General features: G+C 34.4%; 1 protein-coding gene across 1 annotated transcript; it reads left to right on the top strand.

The window, feature by feature from the left end:
• Positions 1 to 13,994: 13,994 nt before the first annotated feature.
• LOC116122266 (kinesin-like protein KIN-14F) lies at positions 13,995 to 21,234 on the top strand. Its single transcript, XM_031408142.1, has 17 exons — positions 13,995 to 14,281; positions 14,374 to 14,566; positions 15,750 to 15,913; positions 16,012 to 16,155; positions 16,734 to 17,090; positions 17,241 to 17,534; positions 17,695 to 17,776; positions 17,885 to 17,980; positions 18,061 to 18,240; positions 18,403 to 18,509; positions 18,622 to 18,800; positions 18,921 to 19,085; positions 19,184 to 19,437; positions 19,534 to 19,697; positions 19,775 to 19,945; positions 20,048 to 20,754; positions 20,879 to 21,234. Exons 2-17 carry the CDS (start codon positions 14,413 to 14,415, stop codon positions 21,036 to 21,038), a joined length of 3,378 nt encoding a protein of 1,125 aa, XP_031264002.1. The 5' UTR covers positions 13,995 to 14,281; positions 14,374 to 14,412; the 3' UTR covers positions 21,039 to 21,234.
• Positions 21,235 to 21,807: the final 573 nt, after the last annotated feature.

The raw sequence follows: 21,807 nt of genomic DNA, 5'->3' as shown, positions 1-21,807 counted from the left end.
CTTGCGTTCCATTGTTCATCTACGCGAGTGATTTCCTTGACTCGTGTAGAGATGAGACACGTGGATCGTTTCCCATCATTTGCTAGCCTGGTGTACACCTACTATACTGGCAGGAGCATGCCACTCATGTCATCAAGCGACGTGGTCGTATTTATGCGGTTAGGCTCTAACTACCCATGCTGACAAGTCTCTGCATTAGCCCTACTTTTCTAGGCATAATAAATTGATTGGCTAAAAGCTTTTAGTTATCTTGCTTATTGTTTGGAATGATTTCCATTCGACTTAAATTATTCCAAACCTCATGAAATCCTCATATTCCTTGAGGAGGTTCTACCTACGGAAATGCTCTTTGATGAAACTTTAACTGTAGCTGGTTGTGACCAAGAAACCATTGGTTTCACTTGGTGGGCTGGGAATGCTTGAGTCATAAACTTATCCGATAAAACATTTCTTTTTCAAAGTCTCCTTAGTTTGCCTTTAGATTTTCCATTTGGTTTTGCTTTATTGATCGAATTCGGATTCGGAGCGGATCAAGATTCGAAAAGAGTTTGTGAAAATTGTCAAGTTTTCTTTCCATTCTTTGTCGTTTTACCTAATGTGACTTTGCCTATTCTTCTAGGTCCCAATTAGTCAAAAGTATGTTTATTTATTTATTTCTAATTTAAATAATTTATCAAAAAATAATGCTTAATCTATGTATTACATTGTATAATCAGTAGATTAATTAGATATATAGTCTCAAAATCTTTATCAAAGAGATGATATAATTGAAAAATAATAATAATAATAATAAATACATGCCAAAATACAACATAACTTGCAAATCAAAGTAAACTCAATTAATTGAAATGGTTTTTAATTTTAATTTTTGGAATTCTATCAATTAAAAAGTGTAATAATAGTCAATATCTTAAAATATAATTAATTAGTGTATAACAGACTTTTTATTGTTATAACTTATAATTCAATTTTTTGTTAAATTAAAAACTCTTATACCATTTAAGTGTCTTTTTTTTTTTTTTTCCAATATTTGTGTTCTTTTTTTAATTATTTTTTATAGACATGTGTCCCCATTTTAGTTTTCTCCTTTTTGGGTTGTATTATTGTTGAAATGCAAAATGGAATGCAAATAATATGTTTCTTTAATTGTGAAACAATATTATGTTTTATTATTCTAGGAGATTTTAGATATTATTATAATATTATGTTTCCTTATTATATAGTTCAATTTTTGTATAAATAGGCAATATTGATTCAATTATAATTAATTAAATAATAATTGAATTCAAATTTGAGTCTCATTTGCTCATAATTCCAACAATTATATCATACGAAGTTGTAAAACATAGGGAATGGGGAACTTTATTTGAGATGATTAAACTCCAAACTCAAATTGCCTTACTTTTTTTTGGGACAGAGAACTCCCTTCCAAACTGTTGTGATGTGGCATTATCTTTGCCTTATGTGGAAGTCAACTTATTCCTTTGGGTGGTCGAAGGTATTCTATTAAAAGCAAAGGGGCATTTGTGGCTTTTCTATCTTATCATATGTAACCTAATATCAATTAGGTTTTTTTGTTTGGGTCGACTGTGGTTCTTCTCGACCTTTCTCTCTTGGTGACAGAGTGAGAAAGGTTGTTACATTTTGGATGTCCTAGAATTTTGCCAATCGTTCATAGAATCGAACGGTGTTGATGGAATCGAGAGGTGAGGACATTTGGGATTTCGGGTGTACTACAGAGGAGTTTTACTTGGGTTTTGCTTTGTGTAAAGGAGTGAGCTTAATTTTTGTAAGGTTTCTCTATTCTCATAGTAAATGGTTCCTTATTGCCTTAAAGAGTGGATGCAGGTAATCTAAGTGATTACTGAACCACTAAAAATCCTTGTGTTCTCCTTTATTTGCTGTTTTGTTTTACTGTTATTTACTTGTGATTCTGCTGCTTAGATTATTGCACATATTGCTTTCGATTTTGGTCTCATGTTTAACACAAACAAAACAAAAGTGAAAACATATTTAGTAAGACTCGAATTATTTTCTAGTAAAATTCAATAAAAAGAACATCAGTACATAACACCATCCAACTCCAAAGCTCATTATTAATTAAAGAGTAAACGACATATTGCCACCCAAGGTTTGACGAAATCTCAAGTGAGTACCATAGGTTCAATTTATTCCAGATTCCCACCCTTAAAGTGACGGAAAAACGTTTGATATAACGGTAAAGGGGTAAATTGGTCATTTTACATGGGCGGCGCACGTTAGCAGACCATCGCCTGTAACAGTCTTCCGACGCACGTTAGCAGACCACCGCCGGTAAACTTTTTCGCTCTTTTTCCGGCGATTTTTCCACCCAAAATCACCCTTGTCACCACCATTTGACTCCTCCAATCCTCGCCTACAAAACCCCTAACGTTTCCAGCCACGGCAGCTCACTGTTTGTCGTCCACCGCTTCATCGAAAAACGGCCGAAGAACACGAACTCTCGACCGGCGAATGATGACGAGACGGCAGCTGGGGACATGGGGATTTTATAGATCTGGATATGGTGGTTTCATTGGTGGTGTCCAATTGGATTTTCATCGTCGGAATCGACCGGAATCCGGTGAAGAACATCAAAACCCTAAGTCTAACGGTGCCGGCGATTGGAGGGGCAAATGAGTCGGGAATGAGAGGGGTTTTGGACGATGGAATACGGGGAAGGTGATGGAGTGACCAGGACGTTCGACGTCGTCAGAAACAGCCCAGATCGGGCTGTTTCCGATGATGGTGTGTAATTATCGGGGGTGTTTTTGATATAATTTGAAAATAAAATGGTAAGTTTATAATTCTAATAAATTAGGGGTTAAAACATAATTTATTAATTTAGGGTTAAGGGCATTATGGTAATTGCACGTCCTAAACCCTAAAAATTCATAACACTGTTACTTTAAGGGTGAGAATCTGGAATAAATGGAACCTGTGGTACTCACCTGGGATTTCGTCAAACCTTGGGTGGGAATATGTCGTTTACTCTTAATTAAATGTCAATTCTCTTATATAATAAAGTCTAACAGATTTTGGATATCCGTTGACCCGATCATAAATTGGACCTACCAGGCTACCACTATTTATATAACTTGTAGAGCACGTGCTTATTGAACCATATACCACACTCTTTAATAAATTAATCTACTTTGTGATAAAACACATATGTGGCTATCGTAAATTTCGGAATTGGAGTCGGATATTCGACAACCACTTATTATTTCATAGGACGTCGTAGGATGTGTACAATGTCCCACTGTCAGAATGTGGTGGGTCCAAGCGTCTCATATTTTGTAGGAAAACATCCTTCGGATTTCGGATCTCCTTTGAATTTTGGTGGAGGAAGTTGAAAGATGTGACATCCGTGGTAATTGCAATTGCAATTTCGGATTCGGAGTCGGATATTCGAAAGCCTCTTATAGCCTGTATAAGATTTGTCTATATTAATGAACAAAGCTTGACAACTTTTGCCCAAGGCTCCACGTGTTCTGATGGCATTTTGCGTTTCACTTACAAAATTTATGTCGTCTCGATTCTATCCACCGCAGCCTCCGGTCACCGCCCAGGGATCTCAAGCAGCTACTTCTACTGTTGCTCAGGCTGTAGAATGGCAAACTGTTTTAATGGCATACTGCTTTGTCTCAGCTGTTAAAACAGCTGTTCTGTTTGCTGAAACCAAATCCGAACTCCCTCTTTCCTTCCTTATTTTTTCTTTCGCTAACTTATTAACCTTTCTTTCTCTCTTTCTGGCAAAGTTTATTGCCCCGAAGTTTGCTGTGGTTTGCCAAGTGATGGAGAAAGTTGCAGTCCTCAGTGTTGTCACTGCGTTCATCATCAGTCTCACAATCCCATTTCATTGATTCTCAAGTGTGTTTCATGGGTTCTCTTTGTTATCTCCGCGCTCACCATTGTTATCTTCAGGTTGTTTCAGTTAGGAGTTTCCTGGAAAACTATAAATTATTGTTAATTTGTGTTTGTTTTCACGATAGCATACATCCCATTGTTGTTGTAATAAAAGATTCTGTCATTGTGATTGACTTATTCTATGTTTAGTGTAATATTTGTTGCAATTGAAGTTCGATTGGCTTTGTTTGAGTACTTCATTAGTGTAATATAAGCTAGTTTCAGTCCTTGTTGCTACGACCTCTGTTTTTCACAATTGTCCACGGAGTCTCAAGTGTGTCTCCTGGGCTCTGTATGCAATCTCCTTATTGATTAAGAGACTGGGCCATAAAACCCCAAAAGCCCAAAATCTGGCCCATATACACGTAATTGGGCCATAAGTAAATTTTATATCTTGTTGGGCTTCAATCCTAAATCATGTGGGCTGATAGCTATAAGGCCCACGAATTTTGGTGGAGATGAGTAACAAGGAACAGTACTATGCGTATATCTGAATCAAAGTAGTCATTTTACATAAATTTTACGTAATTTTTTTTTGGTTATATAACTCAATTATAAGCAAAATATTATTGTAATATACAATACTTATAAATTAACTATATAAATTCTTATAAACTAATTACACCTCATGATATATATTTTAAAATTTTAATTAATCTAATTTTCACTTTTTGTTTTACTCATTAACTAGAGATGTGTTTAGTATCTTCGTTCGTTAATGTCTCAAGCATAACAACTCTTAAGCTGTTATAGTCTTTTAATTAACAATGTGTAAAATCTTTCCATCAACCTCAAATTAGACTTTTTTTTTTTTTCATTGAATTTTGTAACGATAATAATAAACATGTCAAAGAGACGACTAGCAATTATTATATTTAAGATTGACATCAATATTTTACTTAACAAGTTTAATGTATATAATTAATCAAATTTATGTTGTTGAAATATATATCGTGATCATGATTTATTTAATGAAACACAACTTGCTTTTGCTGTTGGTAACTATTTTGTACATATCCCTTAATTATAATAATTATTTACCTTAATATAACATCATTTCTTTAAAGAAAACTTGCTGTTATTTTAGCCAACTTAAAACACTTGCCTTTATATAGATATAAAACTGAAGGACATAAACTTATCATTAGGGATGGACATGGACCGAGGCAGGGCCGGAGATAGGGCCCAAGGGGATTCCTTGATCCCAACCCAAGCCCGTTTTGGGAATTTGGAGAATCCCCGAAAAAGCCTGTTCTCCAAATGGGGAATTCGGGGAGTTTTCTATCTTTTTGTATCCTTATTAGTTTTATTATCATTTTCTCCAAATTATATATACCAACCAAAAAAAAAAAAAAAAAATTAAATATATAATATACATATTAAACATAAAGACCATATTATCAAAAAAGAAATTAAATCTATAATGTACATATCAAATATAAAAACCATTATACTAATTACAAATTAATATTTTTTTTTCAATTAACAATTCTGTTAGGATAGGCCAAAATATAGAAATTATACAATTTTACAATCACCTATAGCTATAGAACCTACCACACAATCCCTTGTAAGATTACCGAATGGAACCAAAACACATATTAGACATGTAGGTTCTGTAGACTTGGATAATGGTTTTTCATCTTTCAAAAGTTTTGCACATCCTAGACTGTAAACACAATTTGCTGTCAGTCTCTAATCAAGTTCAAATACAGAATGTAGTTTTAGAGTCATCAGATGCCAGAACTGCACATGTTTTTGGAAATGCTAATGCTCCAGTTGGTCATGTTTTAACAACTGACCAATATAATTAGATCCTTCAGCTCTTGGGAAAGAAGAATATCCATCCTCCAGTAGCCAATCTTACAGGTACCCTTACTGATTCTACTACTGCTTTCTTTTCATGCTCGAATAATGCCATCTGGATCATAGATACAGGAGCTACAGATCACATGACTAGCAATTATTCAATTTTACAATCACCTATAGCTATGGAACCTACCACACAATCCCTTGTAAGATTACTGAATGGAACAAAAACACATATTAGACATGTAGGTTCTGTAGACTTGGATAATGGTCTTTTATCTTTCAAAAGTTCTGCACATCCCAGACTTTAAACACAATTCGTTGTTAGTCTCTAAATTTACTATTTCCAATAACTGTGCCATTACATTTTATAGATTAAAACAAGCTTCTAGGGCCTGGAACTATAAACTTACACAAGCCTTAATCACTGGTGGTTTTTGTCAATCTAAATCAAATTACTCTCTTTTTATCAAAAGGCTTGGTTCACATATTGTTATGCTTTTGGTGTATGTGGATGACATAGTGATTACGGGAAGTAGTACTGAAATGATTCAGCAAACCAAACAACACCTGCATTCTAATTTCAAGCTTAAGGACTTGGGATTACTAAGATACTTCTTTGGTTTTGAAGTAGCTAAATCATCTAAAGGGATCATTCTGTGTCAAAGGAAGTATGTCTTGGAATAAATTTCAGAATTTGGATTATCTTGTTCCAAACCCTCCACAATTCCAATGGATTCCACTTTGAAATTGACTTCTGTTGGATATGATCAAATGTTTTCATCAGCCAATGATCCATTATTTCCTGACCCAAGTGTTTATCAAAGGTTAGCAGGCAAGCTTCTGTATTTGTGTATGACTTGACCAGACTTGAGTTTTTCAGTCAATTTATTAAGTCAATTCATGCACAAACCAAAGGAATCACATCTGAAAGCAGCTCTCAAGATAGTTAAGCATGTCAAGACGTCACTAGGATTGGGCCTATTTTTTCCAGCAGAAACCAGTATGACTCTATCAGCTTATTGTCACTCAGACTGGGCATCTTGTCTTATGACAAGAAAATCTGTGATAGGCTACTGCGTTTGCCTTGATAAATCTCTAATATCCTGGAAATCCAAGAGGCAAGCAACCATTTCCAAATCCTCATCTGAGGCAAAATACAGAGCAATGTCTGCTACTGTGTGCGAGCTTCTTTGGCTGGTACAACTCCTCACAGAACTTGGTGTTTCAAAGTCTCAACTATTGCCTATTCCCCTACATTGTGATAATCAAGTTGCAAATCATATAGCTTCTAATCCCATGTTTCATGAGAGGACAAAACACATTGATCTTGACTGCCATATGGTCAGAGATCAGCTCAAACTTGGTCTCATATAGACTGCCTATATTTCTATTGTAGAGCAACCAATTGACTTGTTGACTAAAGCACTCGGAAGTCATATTCATTCCAAGCTATTACACAAGTTGGGGGTTCTTGATCTCTACCACCCTCCAATTTGAAGGGGTGTGTTAAATAGTTAATATAAGTTAGTTGTTTTAAGCTACTGTAGCAGTTCAATTTCAGTTCAGTTAGTTAGCTTAGTTACTGTATCAGTTGAGTTAGTTAGTTAGTTACTTAAGTCAGTTAGTTAACTTGAGTTAGTTAAGTTAATTTGTTTTAATGTCATATAAAACATTGTACAGTGATGATGCAAGATGAATCAATAAAAGAAGAAAAGCTTTTTGCCCAAATTTCCCCTTGTTCACCGACACTCAGTCTCTTCAACAAAGAACAATAAATTTGGGGGTGAGATTCCTATTGGTCCATAGGCAATCTAAAAAGCTTGATCGTGTAATTACTGCAAGGGGCAATAAGCTAAAAGGCAATACTCAAGAGTCTTTCTTCAGTCTTGGCAAATTCTGATTCTAAAAACTGTTTGACAATAATCAAGCTCGACCTTGAACCCAATTTGTCAACTTGAATACTCAAGATATATTGATTTTATGTATTATATTTAAGATTTATAAAATTTTGTCTTTGCAAGTTTCGTGCATGTAATCAACAAATATTTACATGTAAGATAAATATACTCTATTAAAAAACTATCAATTATATGCATTGTTAAGCTAGATGATAGAGAATACTACAAATGTGATATATATATATATAATTACAGTTAATTAACTTGATGAGTTAATCTAAAATATAGCATATTCCATTTCTTTAATAAACTTCTTTCATATTTATGTAAACTTAACTCAAGCCACTCAAAAATTTAGAACACGATTTTGTATTTGTTCCAAATGAGTTTCAGATTAACCTAAGTTAGTTTTAATCCCTTCTCTACAAACAAGGATATGACAAAAATAAATGAAGAAATTGCAAGTTCAAAACTTATGATACGCATTGTTCATTAGAAAAAGTGTTTGTGTTAAAGTATTCGTGAACAAGTTTGGTTGAAATTTTGTTTTTTAATATTATTTTAAGTTAATTATGTCTATGCTTTTTTAAAAAAAAAAAAAAAATACAAGCTTCGTGAAGTCGATTAACATTAATCTAAGCAATATTTATTTCTTTTTTAAATGAAAATTTTGTAGTGTAGAGAAACATTAAAATAAAAACTTTTTCGGTCCCCATTGTGAGAAAGTTTAATCGAAATTTTATTAAGCGCACATCAACACTAAGTCACTAACTAATAACACGTCTGTAATTGAGAATGCTTATTTTGCCATATTCATTAAACATTTCTAGTATTTTTGTCTTCTCACCTCAAAGAATAACATCATCTTCTTTATGTAATAAATCTTACAGCATCCATTTAACATTATTTGCATTAGTTCCAGCTTTGGTGGGGTAAACTATCACCCATGTAGTAATGGGGAAAATATTTGTTTGAAGAAGCATGGAAGATCTTTGTGGTGGGACCATTTTGGATTTGAAATGAAAGTGGGTTAAAGAGTTTGACAGATGGTACTGTATATGGGCTGTTAATTGGACTTCTGGACAAGCCCTAGCTTGCTCAGTTCATGATTTTTTAGTTGGGCTTGATATTGGACCAGTTGAGCAGTGGAGAAGCAAAACAAAGATCACCCTACTTCTGGCCCATTAGTATCTTCAATTGTGTTGCCCATTTTTGGTTTCACATTTCCCCAGCGTTCTTCTGTCATCAGGCTCTGAAATCTATAATCCACAAGCTAGAAGGGAGGTATCTGCAGAAGTGTAAAAGAATCCTGGAAAGGTGAACAAAAGAAATTCCCATTATGGATAATGTTCTCAAAACCAACATGGACCATTTCTGCAAAGAATATGCGGCAGAATGAGTAGGAGATGAAAAGTTTCAGCACTTGATCTATGAGTACTGCTTTTCAATGGATTCGTTTTGGTGATAATTTACAGGATTTACAAATCTCAAGACTCAACACTGAGATTACTTTTCAATATGTTTTTTTTTTTTCTTTTTGGTGCACTTCTCTTCAGCATGTTACAGGATCCACTTCACCAATTGACAATTATTTGGATGGCTGAGAAACTAGAGCATGCTATTGATCATTTTATACATACATATTGTGAAGCCAAAGCCGCAAACATATTAAAGAGGTAGCTAGCATGCGTTAATGATAGTAGAGGGGACCAAAATATATGTTGTTTATACAAAAAGGAATCTACTCTTTCTCGTACAGACTATAATTCTGCGGTGGGAACATCCTGATATATATATATATATATAGCGTGTACCAAAGAGATTAATACTATTCTAACAACCCTTCTCATTAACTTTCTCTCACAAACGCGACGTGATAGCTCGTAATTGATCAGCTCGTAATAAGTCTCATCTGCCTAACAATGGGTTTCACTTGACAAATTGCGAGCTGACATGTCGCGTTTGTGAGAGAAAATTAGTGAAAAGTGTTTGTCAGTTTATCTTTAGGGACCAAAGGTTATTAATTTGTTACTGACTTAACAAAATACAAACATCAAAGCTAAGAACTAAATACTGACATATCTTTGCATATCAAAAAGATTCAAGATATCCGTGACTCATAATTTATATTATGTGTAGAGTCATTCTCAAGATTATTAACATACAAACCAAAGATTAGTGACTAAACATATATATATATTTTTTTTAATAACCAAGGTGTCTAAGTCAGCTTATGCACACTTCGACTAATCATCGGGGGAGATTAGCACAACAACCCACTGTCATGATCCCCTACTTGAATCGAGATGCTTAGATGAGGAATCGAACCTGATATCATACACCTATCTACACTATCTCCAATTCGCTTTAACTATCTGGACTACCCACGGATGGGTTTAGTGACTAAACACATACTTTACCAAATGCAAAAATCAATTAGTGCAACTAGTCGACAACTTTTGGTTCACACATCAAAAGCTTAAGGATGTCTACACCTGAAAATTCTCGTTTATGGATGTTAAAAGACAACTGAGAAGCTCTAAACAAAAATACTGATAACTCTCTTATTATGATAATGTGTTAAATAACTACTTTTTCTTTAAGTCTTAAACTATATACTATAACAGAATATGTATAAAAAAAAAAAAAAATTAACATATGATTGGTATTGGTATAATTTGAATAATTTAGTTTGTGTTTTGGCACCAACCAATTTCCAATGGTGGAGAACCAGAATTTTACACTTTAAAGCTAGATGTGGCAATGCATCATTATGAAGCATGTTTTATAATTATAATCCTTGGAACAAGAACATCAATTACCTATGTCCACTATTCTATTCCTCTCAAGCAAAAACAATAGTATTTTTACATCTAACAACATCCACTGATTTATACAATTGACTTCTCTTTCAAGCATTAGATCCAATAATAATAATCATATATAAGAATGTGAAAAAATTTATTACTATTCTATTTAAATGGGTAAAAAAAAAAAAAAAAAAATTACGCTATGAATCAGGGTTTTCTTTTTAACTGAACGATGATTAATCTAAGTGGGTAATAACGTTCAGTTGATTGAGGTTTTGGAATCAAATTGTCCTCATACTAGCATAGCAATTGGTTTAGTTTAATTATTATTATTCCATTTAAATGGGTAAAAAAATATATTGTGTTATGAATCGGAGTTTTCTTTAACTGAACAATGATTGATCAAAGTGGGTACTAAATAGTTCAGTTAATTGGGTTTTGGAATCAAATCGTGCTCAAAGTTTTCTCAAATACATCCTTAATCGTGAAAGCATTACAACATAAATGTTAGTGTTAAGTTAATTAACAATTTGATTTAAGAAACAAAAGATTAAAAGTGGGGCAATTTGTCTCTCCAAAATCAAAGAAACCCGAAACCCTAAACCTAAAAAAAATAAAGACATTACAATATGTCCTTGACCAAGAATGACACAATTACAAATCCACTTTTAACTGTAACAAATTTGACTCTAAACTCATCTCAATGCTTAAATTACAAGTCTTCTCTCTCTCTCACACACACAAACTTTACTAACTAATCAAAACAAAAGCTAAAAGCTAAAGTTAATTTATAGCACAACCAATCAAGGGAACCTTCTCTTAAGTGGTCCAATTAATGGCCTACAATTTTTATAAAGACCCCATCAAAAAAGCCAATCTCTAAATCATCTTTGTTGGAGGATCCAACGTTCTAAGAGAGAATTCAATTTTAGTCCCTATGGTTTAGGCCTGCTGCTAATTAATAACACTTGTTTCAAATATATTATCATACGTAACATAGCATTAATTGACTTTAAAGTCATACTGAGAATACCCTTTTTTGAGAAAATAATGAAAAATGCATTATACAAACAATAATAGTGCCTTATTTTTTTGTTTAATTAAGGGAAAGACTTTGAATTCTATCAGTATTGTTTGTGTAATGCATTGTTGATTATTTTTAGCATGGTATTTTGATCATTTCAACATAATTTTCAAATCGATTAATAGTCGACCAACGGTCAAACAAAATTCTATTAAGTCAAAGGGCCATAATGCTAGTATTTGAAACAATTGTCCTTCAAAGTAGTATACCAAAACCAAAAGGACGAAAATGAATTCTCTACTTTGCCTCTTATTTATTTCAAAAACACTAACGTATAGTTCCATTTTTTTTTTCCTTTATTGCCTTTAGTGGGTTTGAAAGTGAGACTATGATCATCACTTGTTCAACCCCACCTAAAGAAAGAAAAATAGAATAAAGTTGAGAAATTAAAGAGGCAAAATGAACTACTAATGGTGCTTTTAATTTAATTTTCTAGGGAATCTACTGCTAATTCTCACCTACCATTGTTTATTCTCTTCACCAAACACTAGGATTTTAGTGCAGAAAAATTATGGGCACTTTCTCTGTTGTATAGTGCTCAGATTTCAGATAAGTGTCTTATTTAAAACACTTGAATTTTTGTTTTTGGAACATATGGCACATGAACATTTTGGCTTCATTGAGATAGGTATCCGTTTGTACCTCAAATTTCAAATTCAAATCAACATGGTCAAGAATTTTGTTGTGCTTGGTGAGACAAGAAACAATTAATACGAAGTAGAAATGAGGGCATTTCAATATTTACCCAAAAATTAAGATTTAGTAAGTGGGATAAAGAAAAAAACCCACATAAACCACATAAATATACATATATTTCAATATTTCAATGATTCTACAAATCAGGAAACGAAATCACTTGTGTGTGCATATATATACATATATATATTGGTGATCGAGGTGTTTAGGTTAGCTTGCATGCACCTCAATTAATCTTCGAGATCCATTGAACATCCTACAAATCACAAATTGATAGGTGGGTGGTCACTTATGGGACTCGAACACAAGATCTCTTGGGTGACCCGGTAAGTGGTTTATATATATATATAACCAATATGAACCTAAATCAAATCCTATATTGAATTTGAAGATGGCATTAATCACATAAATTGGTTTTTATTTTGAAGAGATAATTTGAAAGTGTTTTTAGAAAGTAGTTTTGTTGGATTTGTCTCAAATGGGGTAACGTTATGATCCATTACTTCATCATATCATAAGGCAACAGATTTATACAAGAAGGGGGGGACTGGGGAGAAAGAGCGACAAGGAAGAGCATGAGATAGATAATAACACCATACAATTAACAAAGAAATTATATGTCACACCACACACTCACCCAACATCATAGTCCAAATTAAGCTTTAATAATAAAAGCAGGTATATATGCTATGATTTTGGCTAGATCTTGCCGTGCAGTCCAACGGTTTAAGGGTCCCATAGCATACAACCACACTTGTCATATCTTAATTTGTATGCCACTTGGAGGCACATTTTCAAGTCAAACAAAGTCCCAACTCCCAGGATTAAATCAAGCATTGATTCTGTACTAAAACAAAGTTTTAAACAAGATAGATGTATCACAATATTATTTAACTTTGTATTTTAATTTGTGTAGCAGTTGATTTGACAAGTTAATTCACTCATCAGCTATCATACAAATTAGGATACAAAATCGGGAGATATAATGTTATTGTATTACATATACATTGATAGATAGTGATAAAGAGGAGAGGTTTTAGCGACTATTATTCTTGAACCATACTATTTTTAAGTAAAATGTTACACTCATAACCTCTTCTCACAAATTTTTTCTTATAACCTCGATTTATCAATTCTTAATTGGTCAACTCATAATTGGTTCTACTTGGATCCCACCTGATAAATTATGTTTGACTAATTATGAGCTGTCACGTCGAGGTTGTGAAAAAAAATTTGTGAGAAGAGGTTATTGGTGTAGTATTACTCCCCTTTTTAATTTATCAGTATGTATTAATCTTTCAAAAAAATTTAACGATTCTGGTGATTTTTGATGAATTTTTGAAACGATTGGATGATAGTTATGCCCTTTTTAATCGATGAATACTACAACTTGAAGTTTCAAATTTTTTCAATAATAAGAGCAGTTTTTGAGCCATCAAGAGATGGTTGATTTGAAATTTACAAGACTGATTGATTAAAATGAACATTCATTATCCCATATTTGATGATTTTTTTAAATGTTAGAGATACTTAATTGAAAATGATATAATACATACGTTTTTCTTCCACAACCTCTACATTTATACATGAATATATATAAGGAAGAAAGAGAAGAGAGAAAATGGTGAAAAAAAAAAAAAAAAAGAAAGCAGTTGAGACCACTTTCAATGCAGCATATGATGTCACTTTTTCGTAGTATTTTTTTTGTTTTTTATTAAGGTTGAATACGGCAAAGCAAAGACACTGCAACGTTTTAACTTTCAATTTTCTTCTTCATTGAACTAGTCTTTTCATTTCTCTTCTTCAGGACTCTTCTCTTTCTCTGTTCATCAGTTTCTTTCATGGGCACAGATCAGACACATTAACTCCAAGCATTTAAGAGCCTCGTGTTTTTTTTATTAATGCTCTTCACATACACACGGGAACCCTGCATGTTTCACCTTCCTTCTCTTCATCAATTTTGATCTAGCTTCTGCCATTTCCAAGCTCATCTTTCAGCTTCATCAACTCCAACTTTCCAGGATCAAACCTCAAGTTTAAGAGACCCTTAACAGGTAACTGCATTTTCCTGTGTTTTGTTTCAACTTATTCTGTGCAAAAAACAACTCTTTCCTTCGTTGCTTAGTTTTTATGCTTGTTTTGACAGTGCTGGAAATTTGGCTGAGAGGGATAGAGAGAAATTAAGATGCCGCAGGAAACAAATTACTCCAGTTCAATTTTGATCTCTCCTTGCAAGAACTTGAGGGGATTAAAGACTTTGGTGTCAAACAATGAAGCTTCATACACTGAAGAGATTATCAATGACTATGAATTAGCTCAAAGAAAAGCTGAAGAAGCAGGTATACTCATACTATCACACTTCTATTTATGGAACCTATCCTAAAACAAATTCGTCACCCTCTCTTCCTTCCACTTCAGTACTATTTTTGCAGATTCTTGGTGAAAGCTACTTGTTATTTTGTGGGTTTGAATACTCAAATAGTTTTCTCATTTCAAAAAAATAAAAATAAAATAAAATTATATGGCACATCTTGATGGTCTGCAAAATTCAGGTGATGTCTCACAGTTTAAAAATGGTTTTGCACCAATCACTGACAATGCTGAAATGAGTCCAAGTTGGAGGCAAAAGATTTAATTTTTAGCCCCATTTAAGTTAGTTACTTCTAGTTTTTCATGTTTACATTTCAATATACAACTACTTTTACACTGAACTCTACCTTTTCTTTGGAGAAGAGAATAAAACATTTCATAATGATCAATAGTGTCCAATTCTAAAAAAATTCTATGGCAGAAGAAAAAGTTTCTAAAGTCAAAAGAAAAAAAAATGGCATGATGATGTGTAATCATATTGATATGCTTTTCTTTTGACCTAACATTCTATTTTATACTTTTTTTGTTTCTAAAAATTCAAACCCACCTAGTAAACATGTTTTTATTTCTTTTTTTTCTTTTTTTCTTTTTTTTGGGTTTTTTTAGGATTAAATTTTCAAATGCTGGCAGATTAAAATGTGATAGCAAAAAGTATCTGTAGTACTATTGAGCTGGATTGTTCACCTACCAAACCTGAAAATGTGGGTAAAAATGGTGGCAAATAAGAGTAGAAGTGGCCCCAATTCTGAGGCTCAGAAACCCATAAATGCAGGCAGTTACCAGTGACTTTTAACTCTCACCAATCTAGTTAACTTATAAATTGCACACCGCTCACCATTATTTCTTCATCTCTCTGCATTATGATGAATTCACGGTTGTAATAACTGTAGCTCAATGGGAAACTTGTACTGTTCCAACTGTAGTATTAAAGGTTCAAAATTTTGTACCCCTTTTTTCCAGAAAAAATTAAAAAACTTGAATGCAAATAGTTAGAAAAAGAAAACTGTTCATAGAAGTCATTTTCTAATGTAGACATCCGTACTTTAAGAAAATACAGGCCATTTGTTCATTACTTTCTTTTAAGAAACAAAAAAAATGTAAAGTATTCTAAAATTGAAAAAAGAAGATAAACACTTTTAATGTTAATTTCAGCTGCAAGGAGGTACCAAGCAGCAGAATGGCTAAGACAGATGGACCAAGGTGCATCAGGGGTCCTGCCTAAAGAACCCTCTGAAGAAGAATTTCGCCTTGCACTTCGCAATGGCCTCATATTGTGCAATGTGCTTAACAAAGTCAATCCTGGAGCTGTTCTTAAGGTACTTAATGCTGATAAGAAATAAGCGGTACTAGAATTATGTGCATAGTTCTTGTTAGTAATTTCTAAGATTCTGTTCTGTTTTTGAAATGAAAATAGGTGGTGGAAAATCCAATTATTGCGGTTCAGTCAACAGAGGGAGCAGCACAGTCTGCAATTCAGTACTTTGAGAACATGAGGAACTTCCTTGTGGCTGTTAAGAATATGCAGCTCTTGACTTTTGAAGCATCTGATTTGGAAAAGGTTTAATTTCTTTCTTAAAATGTATGATATATGTTGTTCAACATTCATCATGATGCCTTTGAATCATTAATTCATAGAAACTTATCCACATAATTACAATTGCATCTTGACTTGTTATGAAGTGCTAGTATCCATAACATTTGTGTTAATAACAAGTTATTATAGTAAATGCCCAATACAAAATTGTATCTTCATCAAAGCCTATGTTATTGTCCATCGAATTTACCTCCGTGTCAGGCAAGAGGGTTTTGTTCAAATAATATGTTACAGGCTTGACTAGGAGTTCATAAGTTTCTAAATTTTGGGTTATACTAGAAAAAGTACTCAAACTTGAAGTATCCAGGTAACTTATGAATCTTTTTACAATTGATGTCCCTAAGCAACACGGAATTTATTGAAACTTTGGTCCTTGCAACTTGGCATGTGAGGGAAATTAATGTTATCTGAATAAGCACGTTCTGAAATGGGGAGTTTTCTTAATTTCTGATCTTTCTTTATGCCTATTCTGGTTACTTGTGGTTCTATGTGCTCAATATGTTGTTACTGGAAAATTGAGTTTGAAAGACTTGGTAATGCAGGGAGGCTCACAAAGTAAAGTTGTGGATTGCATTCTCTGTTTGAAAGGATATTATGAGTGGAAGCAAGCCGGAGGAATTGGGGTTTGGAGATACGGAGGGACTGTCAAGATCACATCCTTCCCAACTAGGTCGCCCTCCTTGGTTGGTAGCGAAAGTGCGGATGATTCCTTTGATGAATCTGAATCATCACAATATGAACAACTATTAGAGTTTCTTCATTTTTCCAATGAGGTTTCCATTGAAGAATCCAAGACTGCAAATGCTCTGGCATTCCTTTTTGATCGTTTTGGACTTCGACTTCTACAGGCTTTCCTAAGAGAGACTAATGGGATGGAAGAGTTTCCTTTGAATGCAATGGTAGGTAAGACTCAATCCAATTTGCTTTTCACATAATCTTACTAAAATCTTGCTTCAAGGATAAATTCGAACGATCGTGGAAGACGATCTACCATTCTGTTTTATGTTTCTTTCTCTACCTTCAATAATCATATGATTGAAATTATGCAGGTAATTGATACTTTACTCAGCAAGGTAGTTAAGGATTTCTCAGCATTGCTAGTTTCTCAAGGCACTCAGCTTGGACTGTTCTTGAAAAAAATTTTGAAAGGTGAAGTTGGTCCCCTAACAAGAGCTGATTTTATGGAAGCCATTTCTCAATATCTTGGTCGAAAAGCTAGTTTGGTATCTGGTGACTTCTCCAAATTCTGTGTCTGTGGTGGGAAACGCGAAGTTGTTCAGCAAACAATCAATCAATGTACAGGTCATGCAGAAGTGATTGATCTCCAAGAGAAACAACTTCAGGTTAGAACATTAAATCATTCAAAGCATTAAGCAATTTGAATTATATAGCAATTGATCTAGATGCTTCTTTTGTATTAAGATTTCTGTTTCATTACAGCTATCTTATTATCAATTTTATGTTACAGTAACATAATGTCTTCTTCTGTCTTTTTGATTTCAGGAGTTGAAGTTACAATTTCAGGACACTAAAGGAGAAGTCAAACAAATTCAATTATACTGGGTAGATGAACTTAACCGGCTTGGTGAGGCTGAAATCATAATTCTCCTACATTAGTTTACTGTAGTTATATTTTTACTTGAAAGAACCCAGAATTGCAGTTTCCACTGAAGTTATATTTTACTTATCTCAGAACATTATATTAAGAATCTTGAAGTGGCCTCCTCTTCGTACCAGAAGGTTTTAGAGGAAAACCGAGTACTTTACAATCAAGTCCAAGATCTTAAAGGTGCCTTTCCCTTATCTTCTTTGCTTTGGAAACTTGTATATCTTATGTTATATGAAGCTTATCTTATGACTTTGGTGCAGGAACAATAAGAGTTTATTGTAGAGTTCGACCGTTTTTACCAGGGCAATCGCATGGACAATCAACGGTTGATTATATAGGTGAAAATGGAAACATCATGGTTGTTAATCCTTTCAAACAAGGCAAAGATGCAAGAAAGATGTTCTTATTCAATAAGGTGTTTGCACCAAATGTCTCACAAGGTATTTCTTCTTTCTTGAAGGCTTTTCGATTCGGTTTATAGTCCAAGTCCAAAATTTTACATTTGTTCTATGACATAGTTGGGGTCATCCTAAAGTCAGTTCTTCAAATTTTTATCAGTGATCTGCTTGTTCCCTTCTGATGGTTTTTGATCTTGTGCACAGAACAAATATATGTCGACACTCAACCGTTGGTCAGGTCTGTTCTAGATGGTTATAATGTCTGCATATTTGCATACGGACAAACTGGCTCAGGAAAAACATACACAATGGTAAGACCGAACTTGTTTCCAGAGTTAAATTCTGGAAATTAAGAAGCGAACATATCTTCTCAACTTCGTTTTATGTAACTGGTATATGACATTTTTTCTTTACTTGTGACAGAGTGGCCCTGATTTGACAACTGAGGAGACATGGGGTGTAAACTATCGAGCTCTGCGCGACTTATTTCAAATATCAAAGACAAGGGGGGATGCAATAAAGTATGAGGTTGGAGTCCAGATGATTGAAATATACAATGAACAAGTGAGAGATTTGCTAGTCAGTGATGGCTCCAATAGAAGATATCCTTTCAAAATTTACTTTCAATAATACAATCAATAATTTCATCAACCTTTGTACATCGGCAATAAATTTGAGTTGAATGGCGTCTTAGCAGTTGATTAGCCTTAACATCAATATACATTAGATATACGTAACACTGCTCAGTCAAATGGCCTTAATGTACCAGATGCAAGTTTGATTCCTGTTATAAGTACTGAAGATGTTCTTGATTTGATGAAAATCGGCCAGAAGAATCGTGCTGTTGGTGCTACTGCTCTAAATGAGCGAAGTAGTCGTTCCCACAGGTACAAATTTTCTTTGAGCAGAACTTAACTCAATTCTTTCAATGTATCATTGTTGATTAATTTAGTAATGGTTTCTGAATGCTCCATTCCACCTGCAGTGTTTTGACAGTTCATGTTCTGGGAAAAGAATTAGTCACGGGATCCATTCTTAAGGGTTGCCTTCATCTGGTGGATTTGGCTGGAAGCGAAAGAGTTGACAAATCTGAAGCTGTTGGTGAAAGGTTGAAGGAAGCTCAATATATTAATAGATCACTTTCTGCGCTTGGCGATGTCATCTCAGCTCTCGCGCAAAAGAGTACACATATACCTTACAGGAACAGCAAGCTTACTCAAGTATTGCAGGATTCTTTAGGTACATTCAGACTTTTACTTGCTCTTTCCATTCAGTTTTTTCCTCTCAATTATCTTCAGTCTTTCAGTCTGTTCATTATTTTTAATTTTTGAATAGGTGGGCAAGCAAAAACATTAATGTTTGTACACATAAATCCTGAATCAAATGCTATTGGGGAGACCATTAGCACACTCAAGTTTGCTGAGAGAGTTTCCTCCATAGAACTTGGTGCTGCTAAATCGAACAAAGAAAGTGGTGAAATTCGAGAACTTAAAGAAGAGGTTTATTTCTCATCCTCACCTGTACAATTCTTATCCTTGCTTGTATCCAAAACTTACAACGATTTTTCGGCATTTAGATATCAAACCTCAAACAATCATTAGAGAGAAAGGAGGCAGAGTTGGAACAACTGAAAGGTGGAAGTACAAGAAGCACAACAGAAACTCAAAAACAAAGAGCAGTTTCACCTTTTCAAGTGCCAAAATATGGTATCAGTGCTAGCTTGAAGCCCGATACAAATCAGCTAGAGGTAACAGAAAACGCTGCAAATTGGTTTTCCAAGGCAATTTCTAAATTTGCATATGTTTATGGATAATTCATCTCCGATATGTGGTTGTATTTGATCTTTCAGGCTAGAAGCTGTTCTTCAGGCAAGCAAAGGAGGTCAAGATTTCCTTCCGCCTTGACAGACAGGGAACAACTACCTAGAATGCCTCTTGTGTCTGAAGAGAGATTAGGAGGGTCTGCAAAGACAAGAACACCATCCCCTTCTGTTAGAAGATCAATATCAACTGATAGAGGAGCTGTTATCAGAAGTAGGGTCAAGGCTGACACAATTGAGAACCAACCGGTTGCTCGAGTACCGTTTCCTGCTAGAGTACCGGTCAATAAATCCATTGCCGCATTTCCATCAATCACACCATCAACAGATAACAACAACTCCAGGGTATATTTAGGTCCGCAGGAACCACAAAACCAGGATAATTTATCTGATAAATTGTCTAGCCTCCAAAAGGTCACCTCGCGAAAAGTATACCCAGATCATGAAGATGACCAATTCAGGCAATCGCTTAATATAAGACAAGGTGGTATTAGAAAAAGCAAGCCGGAGAGCAAGGCGAAGGCAAAGCATCAACTGCCATCTAGGATCCAGAAATCTGATATGGGAATATCATTGCTTTCTGATATCGATACTGCTGAAAAGATTGAAGAGGCTAGAACGAACGGCTTCTCTGAGCCAGAAAACGAGCTTCTACTTGCACCAGCAGTGAATGATGCCTTGAAGGTGAAGAAAGTTCGACAAAACTTCTCAATGAACTCACAGAATCTTGAACCAAGGTACACATTAAATCTTTATGGAACCTTGTCATTGGGAAAAAACTAGATTAGTTTCTGTTAACAGTTGACATTTGTATCTTCACGCATTCATGTTAATAATTGCAGCATGTCTGAATGTATGCAGGGGACAAGTGCAGCAAGCAGAACCAATTTTGGCTCCAAGACTTGAAAACAAGCTTCCAAATGGTCAAAATCACCAAGCAAAGGAAGGAGGCAACACATCAATGCCAGAATTTCGGAGGAGTCGATCTACACCTCGAGGAAAGTTTTTGGTTATACCTTGAGGATTCACAGTAAACAGAAATGAAATTCATTGCCACTGATAATTTTATTATTTTTTGTACATTCACTGTTCCTGTTGGAGTCTTGAGTTGCATAATCCTTTTTTTTCTTTTTTACTTTTCAAACAGAATTCTGAGGATGTTTTGGAGATAGAATTGTGGAACCTCTTTCTCTATAATTGAATATAAAATATATATATGTATTTTCTCACTGTTCTTATATTGTAAATCAATTAACCTGCATTCGAGTGTCTACTCCTAGTTTTTCATTTTTAATGGATTGATGATTGAAGTTTTGAGCAAATTTCTTTAGTTCATGAATACTTTAAAAACCATTTGATTCAGATTGCCATAGTATCAAGATTTTCATTATTATAACCCCCTACATTTAAAAACTTAGCAAAAACAATTCCATAATAAAAGTTTAAAAAATCAGCAATGCACCCCCACTAACCTAGCCACCGCCGATTGTTGGCAGCCAGCAACCTAACGGCACACAGAAGGCAAGAAATGGCCAGATCGTGGTAGATTTGACCAGAAAACGGTCAAATCTAATCTAGTCGTTTTTGGTCAAATCTGTCGATTTGACTATCAACGGCTAAATTGATGGCAGTTAACGGCCACAAACGTGGTCATTAACGACCATCGATTTGGCCGTTGACGGCCAGATCTATCACAATGTGGCCATTTTCGATCAGATCTGTAGCCAGAAATGGTCATATCGGCCCACGACGGCCATTTTCAGCCTTCCATACACCGTTCCATTGGCGGT

This window comes from Pistacia vera, unplaced genomic scaffold (assembly GCF_008641045.1).
Source record: "Pistacia vera cultivar Batoury unplaced genomic scaffold, PisVer_v2 Contig133, whole genome shotgun sequence".
In the NCBI taxonomy this organism is placed as follows: domain Eukaryota; kingdom Viridiplantae; phylum Streptophyta; class Magnoliopsida; order Sapindales; family Anacardiaceae; genus Pistacia; species Pistacia vera.
Note: the sequence above shows the minus strand (reverse complement) of the source record. Positions and strands in the feature narration are given on the sequence as shown.